Source organism: Coptis chinensis, chromosome 7 (assembly GCF_015680905.1).
Source record: "Coptis chinensis isolate HL-2020 chromosome 7, ASM1568090v1, whole genome shotgun sequence".
In the NCBI taxonomy this organism is placed as follows: domain Eukaryota; kingdom Viridiplantae; phylum Streptophyta; class Magnoliopsida; order Ranunculales; family Ranunculaceae; genus Coptis; species Coptis chinensis.
This window is the reverse complement of record NC_141462.1, coordinates 86,381,992-86,393,902: the sequence shown is the minus strand read 5'-3', so window position 1 is coordinate 86,393,902 and position 11,911 is coordinate 86,381,992. Positions and strand designations below refer to the sequence as shown.

The 11,911-nt window shown below is 36.7% G+C and overlaps 2 protein-coding genes across 3 annotated transcripts; both read right to left on the bottom strand.

Annotated features, from left to right (window-relative positions):
• Window positions 1–228: 228 nt before the first annotated feature.
• Window positions 229–2,922, bottom strand: LOC147489604 (transcription initiation factor TFIID subunit 4b-like). Of its 2 annotated transcripts, XM_086571641.1 has the most exons (8): window positions 2,211–2,922; window positions 2,017–2,112; window positions 1,296–1,381; window positions 1,043–1,133; window positions 821–953; window positions 643–698; window positions 443–498; window positions 229–366 (listed from the first exon to the last, which is right to left on the bottom strand). In XM_086571641.1, exons 1-7 carry the CDS (start codon window positions 2,382–2,384, stop codon window positions 448–450), a joined length of 687 nt encoding a protein of 228 aa, XP_086427767.1. In that variant the 5' UTR covers window positions 2,385–2,922; the 3' UTR covers window positions 229–366; window positions 443–447. The 2 variants fall into 2 exon arrangements, with proteins under 2 accessions (XP_086427767.1, XP_086427768.1); XM_086571642.1 differs by lacking the exon at window positions 2,017–2,112 and having other exon boundaries at window positions 2,211–2,921.
• Window positions 2,923–3,843: 921 nt separating this feature from the next.
• On the bottom strand, window positions 3,844–8,230 carry LOC147489603 (clathrin light chain 2-like). The gene is made up of 3 exons (XM_086571640.1): window positions 7,668–8,230; window positions 7,451–7,604; window positions 3,844–4,469 (listed from the first exon to the last, which is right to left on the bottom strand). Exons 1-3 carry the CDS (start codon window positions 8,009–8,011, stop codon window positions 4,080–4,082), a joined length of 888 nt encoding a protein of 295 aa, XP_086427766.1. The 5' UTR covers window positions 8,012–8,230; the 3' UTR covers window positions 3,844–4,079.
• Window positions 8,231–11,911: the final 3,681 nt, after the last annotated feature.

Sequence of the window (11,911 nt, the reverse complement as noted above, 5' to 3'; positions counted from 1 at the left end):
CAATATATATCTGTGTATATATGTCTATGTGCCAACAAAATATAGAATCTGCTCATACTGATACAATGCCAGTATATCACATACTATTTTCACTTCACTGAATCAGTAGAAAGCTAGAGTAGTACTCAGCATTAACAAATTGGGCTAACCATCATAAACAATGAGTACTGATTAGAGAGAAAATTCAAAAACAAAATATGGTTAGGTCCTCAGAACACTCACTTTATTGTGCTTTTGGGGAATTACATCATCTTCATCTTGACATTTCTCAGAAAGCTCTTTAGCCTTGCAATCCATCATTAGAGTTTCAAGTTGAGCATCTGAAGTCATAGATGTTTGTTGTACTGCCTTCCCACGATCAACTCTCTGCATAAGAACACACATAAGTCCAGAAACCAACCAAGTCAAACAAAACAGTAATACCAACTACAGTGAAACTGACCAGTTTTATAGTTTTGTCAGATCACTTATCATCCCAAGGACTCTCTCCTTCACACACTGAAAATATAAGTTAAATAAATTCCCATAAAAAATTAAGGGTAAAGTGTAAACACATATTTCCTTAAAAAAATAAGACTAAAGGGGAATATAATTTTGCAACTCGCCATTGGCAAGTAAAGTAGAAATAGATTGGCAACTCACCATTGATAAACATTGCTCCACATTGTTGCTTATACGCGTTATTCCATATTTTGATACTGTCACATAAACCAGAAACCAAGATAAGCCCATGGTTCTCTAAGTTACCTCACAATAAATGGATATTAAGTATCTCTATAAATTACAGAAATAATTTATATAGGAGGGAAATGTTTGTAACTGATTTCTGCCAATTTTCTTTGAAGCGGAATTCTCTGCAAAATCAGTCTTTCTTCTTCTTCTACAACCGTTTGAGCTTCTTGTGATATCCGGGATTCTTCCATATGCCCAAGTAATAATTGTTCATCCTCCTCCTGTTGAAAAAAAAAATAATCAAAAAGTTTTGCTAGCAAGCTATTTTCAAAAGACACATACTTCATGGGGGAATTAAAACCCTTCATACCCTTATACTAGCTCCACCGAGAGCAGTGATATTATTACTGTCTTCTTTAATGCCTTGTTCGTGAATGGTCACAGGTACCTTTTGCTTTTTACTGCAGTAAAATATGAAGGGTTAGTGAATGAAATCAAAGTCAGGTATGGAGCGCAACCTATGACAAAGATTTTAATAATTGTTATAAATCCCCATTTTGTTGTGTTGAAAAAATTAATTGATTAACAATGGCAGCTGTAATTGAAAAAATTAATGGATTAACCAAGACAACTGTAATGAATGGTTGTCGAGTGCTTCAAGTAGTGGTTCCTTCTCGCTACTAGAACGCTTCAGTATGGATGAGTGTATCTGGTATCACATATTGTGACAAAAAAATCAATATTGGTGAACAAATGCATGGGGTTGACAAGTTATATATCATTACTCCTTATGAATAACAGGTTGCCTAAAACTAGAAAGGAAATACAGTACAGAAAAGCATTTTAGTACATCATTAGATATTTAGATTTATAAATTAAGCGGGTAGGACAAAATATTGTAAGTGCATGAAAGAACTTCATCACGAATTCATGAGGAAAGTAAATACCACGACTTTGGCATTTTGAAAAAAGGTTAGCTCCTATGCTTTTCTCAATTATATATGGAGTCAAAAAGTGTTAGAAAAATCATTGCAGAACATGTTGCAATGGCTATAAAACCAAAAGGAAATGTATAATGAATCCAATAAGAAAACAAATTAATCACGTATGCACATACGACCTAAACTATCTTGCCTTTTTAAATTGTCTCTTATGAGGATAAAGTAAAATCTTCTATTTGGCTGCTAGAAGTTTCACTATTTACATGTCATAACCTCTCCAAGTTGTACGAAGATTCTTAAGATCATAATTGAAATAGGAGTCAAAGTCCTAACAATTATGTAACATAATTTAATTTCAGTGACAAAGCTCAGTAAAATTAACAGAGGTCCATGGTACACTTGCCTGTATCTGTGTTTCGTCAAGTGCCTGTCGCAAAAGTTGACTCCCTGCAATTTTTCTAGTGGACCTTATGAAGTCCTCTACGTTGATTTCATTTCTCTAAGGACAAAAACAATAACAACGGAAAACATTCAGGGTACTGGCAGATATAAGCAGTTCCTTCAATAAAAAAGATTAAATACTTAACAAAAGCATACCCTCAATTTAGTGAAATGCCACTGAAGCTGCGCAACTTTACTTTTATCTAGGATTAGGATGTTGAGTGGAACTCCTGTAATAGAAATTGCGCCACTACTAGGCTGCTCAGTTCTTCGCAATTCATCATTCCTCTTTGGTAATGGATTTTGATATTGATCATCAGCATGCTTCATGCCTCCCTGTCCAAAACGAGGAGAAGGATTTTGTTCTACCTGTGTCTGCTGCCGAACATCATGTAATTGCTTCGTTTGTGAGGGCCATCTCAGTAGATGTGTTTTGCATCAACTCCATTTGATTCAATGCCATTCGTTAAATACAATCTGAAACATCCATTTAATCATATACAAGGCCGGTTATCATTCCACATGTGCTGTTCAAGTAAACACTTAAATATCTGCTTCGCAATATTAAGAAGAAAAATACTAATTCATGAGAGCATATTATTTAATAGGCTTAATAAAAAGTTCATTGTAACAACGGCCCTATTAGCTGTCTATAACTGTCTTTCCAGAATGCTTACTTGTATAGGAACATTTTTTAATCACTGGATATTTGCCAACTTAAATCAATGTCCTACGTGGATAAAGACATTAAAATGTGAAGTTGAAAAGTGATGAACTAATTAGAGCAGTGACAATGATCGAACGCGTCGTCAATATCTGCAAATTCAGAAATGTAAAGGAATTGAATTACGAAATGGCATTGAAGAAAAATGAAATGACGGTTATAGACAAATGAGAAGAAGTCCAAGTGAGGAGGAACCAAGAATTTATAGGTTTTCTAAAGCAGGGCCCAGGGCCCACTGCCAGGTTCCAAAATAACATTTTACGCAAATGCGTGTCTAGTTGAAGTCTGGAAGTGTTGAAACTATGGATTCCAGAGAGCAGAAAGCTGGAGACGATGGATGACAAAGTTCGCTTTTGTGTGGAATGTAACTCCACCCCCATTCTTAGGTGGATGGATTAAGAGACATAAGTTCTAGTGTTCTACAAGGATGATTCCTAGATAATGAAATATCTTTAGCGAAAAAAAAAAAACTGTTGAACCTATGCATGCGGCACGGAAGTCAAGGCTCAGATGTGGTTGCTTTGCATCATGTCAGTTATGGACACGCGTTGATTGCCGTAATGCAGTAGTGAGTTGAAAACTTGAAACTTATTTAAGGTAATTAAACACCCTAAAGCAATCAATATCTCCAATAACAGTGTGTTTCTCCAATATGCACAAGGGCACAAGCAAAACTGTTTTAATAGGTCGCCTGGGAGCTGTTATCGCACTGGTGGTGATCCAAATTCAAGGTTAAACAATCTTCTAATGAACAAGGACAACGAGACTTCCCATAAATTGGCAAAAAATATGTCTAACACTCCTAACATATGGATATTTCGAGTCTGCAAGATGAAAACTTTTCTATTATTCTTTACATTTGCATAGTCATCCCCTTGTGAACTCCTGTGAAAGGCAGAAAGCGGTGAGAATCTAAACATGACCACATCTCCCCTAGGGCCTGGTCTCAAGTTCAAAATAATTTCACATCTTTACTGGTCTTCGGTTTTCTTCTACTGGAGAACACATCAAAAAGACATCCCCCCGAAAGAGTAATAGTAAACGAAGAACGCAACAATGTCAGACTTCCGGTACAAAAAATATTGAAGAAAAGTAGAAAACAGCAACACTATCACAACACAATCCAATACAACAGAAAAATAAACATATACTATTCTACAGTAAGAAAATGTCTAAAATCTAAGGATGTTTAGAAAAATGGATCACACAGACTCTGCAAAGCTAAAAAAACAAAACAAACTCAAAAGAGTCGTCCCACATACTAATACTCAAATACATAGCAGACATAAATAAAGCACTCTTCAGGCTGCAGCTACTGCCTCAGGAGAAGTGGACACAACTGCAGCCTTGGGAGGAGTGTTGGCAGCAGTAGAACCAGCTTTAGCATCCTTGGCAGGTGCTGCTGCTGGTGCGGGTGCTGGAGGTGGAGGTGGAGGTGGAGGTGGAGAAGTCTTCATGTGCGTAGGTGGATTGTGTTTGAGCTTCAAGAGAATATGGCGCATCCTAGCGAGATCAGTTGGCTTTCCAGGTTTTGGCCCTTGGACCACAGCAATAGAAGGCTTCTTCTCCTGGTCCTTCTTGCCTCTCCTCTTCTCAATAGCTGGTACTTCATTTGGAATGAGCTCTGCAATAGTTTTCCAGTAATTCTTGTCAGCCTCTGCATGAAACTTCGCCTGATTTGCCACAAATAACTGGCATGATGACATAAATCAAGTCAGTAAAACTAAAATATCCAAGAATGGCTCAAGCCTCCAGGCAACAAGTATTATTCACAATATGATTCAAATTAAACGGCAACAAGCAATTATCACAATATGGTTTAAAATAATCCAAAGGCCAGACAACTGAGGAAATCAGACCGAAAAAAGAGAGGCATTATTCACTATTCACTCTAGATAGTTGCTTTGAAACTTGTTCCACAATCGATACAAAAAGGCAAAATAGAAATACAACTTGAGAACATCTATGAAGTGTAGGGTCTAGATAAAAGAATATATGCAGAAGGTTCCAGCATAAAATCCAAAAGCTTCCCTAGGATAACCCAACTATATGAGCATAAAAACTAGAGCAAGCTCACATGCATCATCAGAACAGTCCATTAACCTCTCAAGATCTATTGCGGTAGGTGGTGGAAGCAAATACACTTTCAGATCAATGGCACTGAGCCTGTACGTCGTCAGATCAGGCCAACCCTTGTTACTCCTGGCAATGGGACGAGTTCCAAAGGAGTTTCCAAAGTTATATTTGCATCAGATAAGTTATCTACTTATGTCCCACAAATCAACTCTAGCCTGCTCAACTACCAACTTCCTCCTATTCAGTGTCCCAGATACCTGCTCTACCCAGCCCAACTGCCAGCTTCCTCCTATTCAAGAACGTGTCGAACAGCTTCGCCGTTAATGTGCAGGTGCAGCGGACCAACACATATGAGATGACAAGCACTACATGCGCAAAAACATCTCAAAACAATAATATCTTGAAATCGTAGATACACCACCGTTTTGTGAGAAACACTAATAAACAACTTGTAATAGCAGTTTATCATGCTCAACAACCTTAAATCTTTACTATGTTATCCTTCGACTGGTTTAAAATCCAGCACTAGGGAGCTGATCACTGATAAACAACTGGAATCCAAAATCACGTAATCACCAAATACACAGATTTAAAAATCCAAAAACTAAACTGCAGCAACTAGCCAACTACATTAACAGGTGTGAAAACCTCTGACCAGGTTGGGCACTTGTGATACTTATACTCAACCAGCAAGAGTTTCTACACTGCTGCTCCGACACTTGGAACTAAGCCTCGTAAGATCAGTTTAATGACATAACTGAGATCTTAGCTGCTATCTCAAACTAATGGCAGATGGGGTAGAGACAAGCTTTGGTCGTGACAAAACTAAGCCCACATATTCTTGTTCATACTTCACAAGTAGTGGTCATCCCAAAATTCTTCTCTGATTTCTTGAAATTTTCTCTTGCTTGGACCAATGAGAAAAGTTGTCGGACAGAGGGAAGTTTACATTTTATCTGTGTCTGCATCCTATGGTGCATCAAAAATTCCTAAAGTTGGTCATCATGAAAGTTCCTACGGTCCAAACTATTAGGAGAGTATTAAACAGATTCAAGCCCAAAAACAAGACGACCCATTGACAACTTCTCAATCCTTTCGTTTTGGATCTCAAGGTTAAATTCATGTAATAGTAGGATTGCTCATAACTCCGACATACAAAAGAAAATCCATGAACTCCATGTAGGAGGGAACTCAAACAAACATACTATAAAACAGTACTGCTACTTGAAACTCTAGGGCTAATAAGCAAATCAAACAAGATTCCAGGTCCTGGTTAGGATACAAATTAACTCGATGCTGCATGGTCTGCAAAATCAACCATTATAGATCCTATCAAGTAAGTGTGAAACTTACGATGAGAACATGACTGCCATTAATTCCTCTTCTGAGGTAAAAAGTCGGACAAAACTTAGTTCATAAATTAAAGGTGTGGAAAGTCCCAAGTGATGTCATGAACCTAGTTTACGGGTTATTGTGGTTATTAATTTTAGGGACAACAAGTTTTTTGTAACTCTATTAAAAAGTATCTTCAGTTAATATAAGAAAGATTGTGATCAAGAGTCAACAGTTATATAGTGAAGGATCCTCCTCGGTTAGAATACACACCTCTTAGTCTCTCTCACCCGTCTTGTATGCAACAAACCCCCAATTGGGTTGTGCAAGGTTCATAATTCATAATCAAGTTAGCAGAAACAATAACAATAATTAATTACATAAATCTTGATTGTTCTGTAATATAAAGTTTACTTGTATAACTCATTCGCAAAAAACCATGTTTCTCCTATTCTTGCACTCGCCAGTTTTCTATCAACTGTATCACCTTCATCATATGTTTTTTTCCTTTCGCCCTTTAATCTTCATTTGGTAAGGTTTCCAAATGACATTCAAATAGCAAAAAGAAGAAAATGGATTACGAAAGTCAGAGAGTTAAAAGAACAAAGTTAATTGCAAGAATAAAGATACAATCAATTAGAAAAGAAACACGGTTTCTCCAAACGAGTTATACAAGTAAACTATGTATTGATTTCTGCAAAGATGGTGCATATTCTCGTCAAGTATTTCATGAGACCAAATCTGCTAGCAAAGGGTCGGGAATCCCACCATATTTTGTGTACAACTTGTCAATATGACAAGTTTTCTCAGTTATAATAGTGTTTGAGTATCTTGCAATCAATTTCGTTAGAACCAATCTAACATGTACAACCAAGCAATCTCACTAAGATATAGAGCTATGAATCATGCTAGAAGTTACGCTACAGCTACACTTGTACAAAACACCTGAAACAAGGAATCCACTAATGCGCAATACTATTAATAATGTTGCTTGCGTACCACACTATTATTTTTTATTTGACTGTCTAATTTCTGACAAGTTCCGTGGAGATATTAAGGAATAAATCATTTTAGACAAATCTAAATCAGTATTACAACAGTACATACAAAGAGTAAAAATTGAACTCAAAACAATTGGTGATCTCATAATAGATATAGTAAACAACGAATATCACATCTAAAATTGAACACAGTTCAAAAGCACAAGTTTAAATAATAATTAAATTAGATGATTCCACTAAAAGACAGTAAAAAATTGACTGACCTTCTCCCTTTCCCTGTTACTAGATTTGTTAGTGTCAACATTAACCGTCCTCTTCCTATAAAACTCAATCTTGAACTCCTCCGCTTCATCAATTATCTGATTCAACAATTCCTTCTCCATCTTCTCCTTCTCCGCCAATAGCAACGCGTTCTGCCTGCAAAAATAAAAACATAAAGATCTACTAAATTCAAGATCAAATATTTAAAATTTATTTTACCTCCTCCATTCCCTAAGAGCAAATCCCTCTTCAGGTTCCATATCAACCGGCGGGGGCAAAACGGGACCATCAGAAACACCAAACCCTTCATCAATTCCATTCAATTCAGGTGAATAAGATTGAAACCCACTATTATAAGCCGAATTTGGAGATGGGGTATCAGGAATGAACCCCCCATCGTTGTTATTATTATAGATCGGAACTGAGTCACCATCATCTTTAACTGACTCAGTATCAGTGAAATTTGTGAATGACTCAAATCGTTGTGATGGGAGACGTGGATCGTAACCTCCTATATAACCACCGTCTTCACTTTCGGGTGCGGTGAATGAGTCCATACTCATTTTTTTTTTTTTTTTTCTGTTGCTGGGGGCACGCACACAGTGTGATGCGCGGCACTAATCTCGGCTATGTTTTTCTTTCTTTCGGTCTCTCCCACTAATGCTTCGGTTCCGTGTCTTATTTTTCCTTCTCTTTGTTGTAGTAGTTTCGAGTTCCTTATCTGTCCCACTACTACGAACGTTTGGTTTGGTTTAATCTTTTAATGAAGGTCAGGTGGCTTGGTCCCGGGACTATGTATTTAATTCCATTATTTTCAACGTTACTTTCACACTTTTATTCTTATTTTTCTCTTGCCACGAATCATGAAGGCATAAGAGTAAGTCCAATAGAGTAACGTAGAGCATAGTACAAAATATCAGGATAGGAGTATTTATTGATACTCAATTTCTCGATATATATCGTGGATATCTCTTGTTTTTTGGGGATATTTGACATTGTTTTACATGTAAATATCGTAAATATATCTAAAATATCGACAAATATCATAGATTTTGTAGATATTTCTTGATATATCATGATACATTATTTATATTATTTGAAATATAATGGTAAATATTAAATAAAATTATTACATATACAAAATATCGTAAAATATCTCTAAATATTGCAAATATCATCGAAATATCATTGATATTTGCAGTCGTATATATCTTTGAACATATCGTAATATTTATATATCTTTCTCTTAAATCTCAATAAATATTGACAAATATCACTATATATCGCGATATTTTATATTATGCCATAGAGCACCTAAAAACCAAAATGTCATTCCAATGGGGCTACTAGAAGGCTTTTAAATTTGGCTGATATGAGCCAAATTTGTTTGTGGCATTGTCTAGCAGCTGCCATAATAAATTTTGGGAGATAGATGACACAATTTTTGTCGTCCGTGTGTTAAATTTTAATGGACGGCTGAAATTGTGTCGTATTTCCAAAAAAAATCAACTTAAAGTTATAAACTAATGGACAGATGGCAAAAAGTGTGTCGTCCATATCATTTAGCACTTCAAAACACAAAATAGCAATTGGAATGAAATTCAAGTTTTGGTCTGCCATATTTGGTCGGGCAAGGTAAAAACCCTAAAAATCATATGTGGTAAGGGTTAAGTAGCTCATTTTAGCATCTTTAATTTCCATTGGACTTGCTCTTATAACCACTATGGCAGGGGTTATAGTAGACGTTAGGTTATATATATAGGGGAGGGATCCGTTTACCATGGTTTTTTATACCATGGTTTATACCACGTCCCTTTACAAGATGAGTTAAAAGCTGATATTTTGTGGATATGATTTCCTAACTATGGATAGATTTTCCACAAAAATTTGGCTCATTTGGAAATCTCTAACCTATTTAAAAATTCTTAACAACTTTAAATTTTTTTTAACGACCCAGATCTTTCAATTTTGCAATAATCTTTTGACATTGTTAAACATCATCAAATGAGCTGAAATTTAGTGGAGGTGATCTTCATGGTTTGTTGGACATATCCACAAAATATTAGGTTCTAGTTCGTCTTGTGGGTGAAATTGTGGGCCATGGTATATATATATATATATATATATATATATATATATATATATATATATATATGTGTGTGTGTGTGTGTGTGTGTGTGTGTGTGTGTGTGTGTGTGTGTGTGTGGGTGCGCTATAGTGACACCCTTATTTTGCCACCATTATCTCACACCCCTCCTGGTCCCTCAGATCTCATCCTGAGATCATCAGATCTAATTCGAAATAAAAATCGTGAAATTTCAAAATTTTGAACTATTTCAAAAACTAAAAAACAAAAAATGTGAAATTCTCACTAAAACCCAATTCCATTCCATCACTCGAGAGAGAGAGAGAGAGCTCTCTTGACACCATTAACGACAACCTAAGCTATACTGACAGCACTCAACCAATGACCAAACCCCACCGAAACTGCTTGGTTTTAATCCCCAACAAAAACCCAACATTATGGTATAGCCAAAACTCGATTTCCCCAGTCCTCACAAATCGCGATTTGACTCCATTACTGCCTTTCACTCTCTCTCTCGAGTTGCAATTAAGGTATGCTTTCTTAAGTATTTAATTTGTTTAACTCGTTTGATAATTCGTTTATATTGCAATACCATGTTTATTGAGATGATTAATAAGAATACACTCAGCTGTTGTACAGACAAAGCGCGCACGCGCTTTTCTAACACACGACCAGAGCACGCACGCGCTTGATAGAACGCTCTTTACACACATTTATTGGCTTTCAGTTACTTATTTTCTTAAGTCCGAGGTCCCACGGTCAAAGTCAGGAGGTCCGGTCCAAGTCCAAAGTCCAAAGTCCAACGTCCGTAGATAGTAAATGCGTTTTAGTCAAGTTACCTTACTCCGTGGGATTGGTAGGATAGGTCGAGTAAGGGATTGTCCAAACCTTAGGGCTCGGATAGGTTCTTTGGAGTTACAACTTTAAGTGAGAAGGATTTTTAGGTTTCTTTTTAGTTGGTTTTAATTAAAATAACGGTAATGCAAATAAAATAAATTACTACGGCGATTATATATAGGTAAACAAAATGTAGAGAAACAGGGAGAGAGTTAATCATGCTCATGCAAGAATCATTTCTTAACAGTTTTATTTTTACCAAATCACTACATCTCTAATTTCGCCTCGTTTTGAGACGACGCCGAAGTATTGATCCATAGTGCATGCCCACATCTCTAGGTCGCATTTCACTAGCATAAGAAGTTTTAATAATACCGCATCTCTGGTATATTATTTCTGCTCCTGGCTCGATTTCACATCAGCTGGACGAATTGGAGAGCTGTCTAACACTGCAGAGTCGTAGCGAGATATTTTGTAGGCGAGACCGCGTCTGGAGCATCGATAGTCCAACTTTGTACAGATCCTCGGTCATTTTGGGACGGATGTTAATTCTATGCCTAATTCCTAAGTAGTGATTCTAGAATATTAACGAGTCAATCCGGATTTTTACACGAGCAGCATAACCCTTCCCCTGAGGGGGGGGGGATTAGCTCATCATCATAGAAGGAATAATAAAACTTGTTGTATACATTAAGTAAATAAATGCGGGACGAAATTAAACTAGAAAAGAAATGATCATTATTAAGGGTAAAATAACTTATCGTATTAAGGCTTCTTTGAAATAAAAATGGCGGAATGTAAGTCTTGAAGAAGAAGAAAAAACTAAAAGCGTAGCTAAAGCATTAATATCTTTGAAGACCTTATAATGAAGGCGACCCCTTCATATATATATAGCCGATACAAAGAGTGATCCGTGAATCATTTAATTCAGTTTTGTTTCAGTAGGCTGATTTATTTGTTCAAAACTTTGAGAATCAAAGTTTTGTTTTGATATGTTTAGCTTTTTGTCCTTTTGCTTTTTAAGTTTTTGTTTCAGTAGCTTATTTCAATTCAAACCACCGGTTTGAATTGGTGCGATATCTTCTTTCTTGCCGGTGGTATCAATTTGAAACCATCATTTGCCACCGCCTATCCGACTCATCATGCTTTACGGGCGTAGAGTGTGTCGGTGTGGTGGCGCTCGATTTTGGCGTTTTACGACTTTTGTCCTTCTTGAGTTAGTTCGCCAATTATTTATGGCAGCTTCACTAGCCAACGTCGGCACCTAGATTTATCCGATTTGAGCCGAAGTTTCACGCTTCTTTATATGTGGGCCCGCTCAAGACCGGTTACGTTTCTTTTGGAAATTTCAGCTCTAGTCGGGCTTTTTGGGCTTCACGGGGATTGAGTGGGAATTCAAATATTCCTCAGTATTCTGATTTAGCGGCTTCACTAGCCAACGTCGGCACCTAGATTTATCCGATTTGAGCCGGAAGTTTTCGCTTCTTCATATGTGGACCCGTTCCAAGACCGGTTCGTTCTTTTGGAAACTTCGGCTTCA

Excerpts from the sequence above, each read along its gene's own strand:
- LOC147489604 (XM_086571641.1), bottom strand. The coding sequence starts at position 2,384 with ATGAAGCATGCTGATGATCAATATCAAAATCCATTACCAAAGAGGAAT. Across the intron at positions 1,382-2,016 it reads TTGACGAAACACAGATACAG|ATACACTCATCCATACTGAA; the intron begins GCAAGTGTACCA and ends ATGTGATACCAG. Across the intron at positions 1,134-1,295 it reads CATTCATTACAGTTGTCTTG|TAAAAAGCAAAAGGTACCTG; the intron begins GTTAATCCATTA and ends ATTTTACTGCAG.
- LOC147489603 (XM_086571640.1), bottom strand. The coding sequence starts at position 8,011 with ATGAGTATGGACTCATTCACCGCACCCGAAAGTGAAGACGGTGGTTAT. Across the intron at positions 7,605-7,667 it reads GCTCTTAGGGAATGGAGGAG|GCAGAACGCGTTGCTATTGG; the intron begins GTAAAATAAATT and ends TTATTTTTGCAG. Across the intron at positions 4,470-7,450 it reads GTAACAGGGAAAGGGAGAAG|TTATTTGTGGCAAATCAGGC; the intron begins GTCAGTCAATTT and ends TCATCATGCCAG.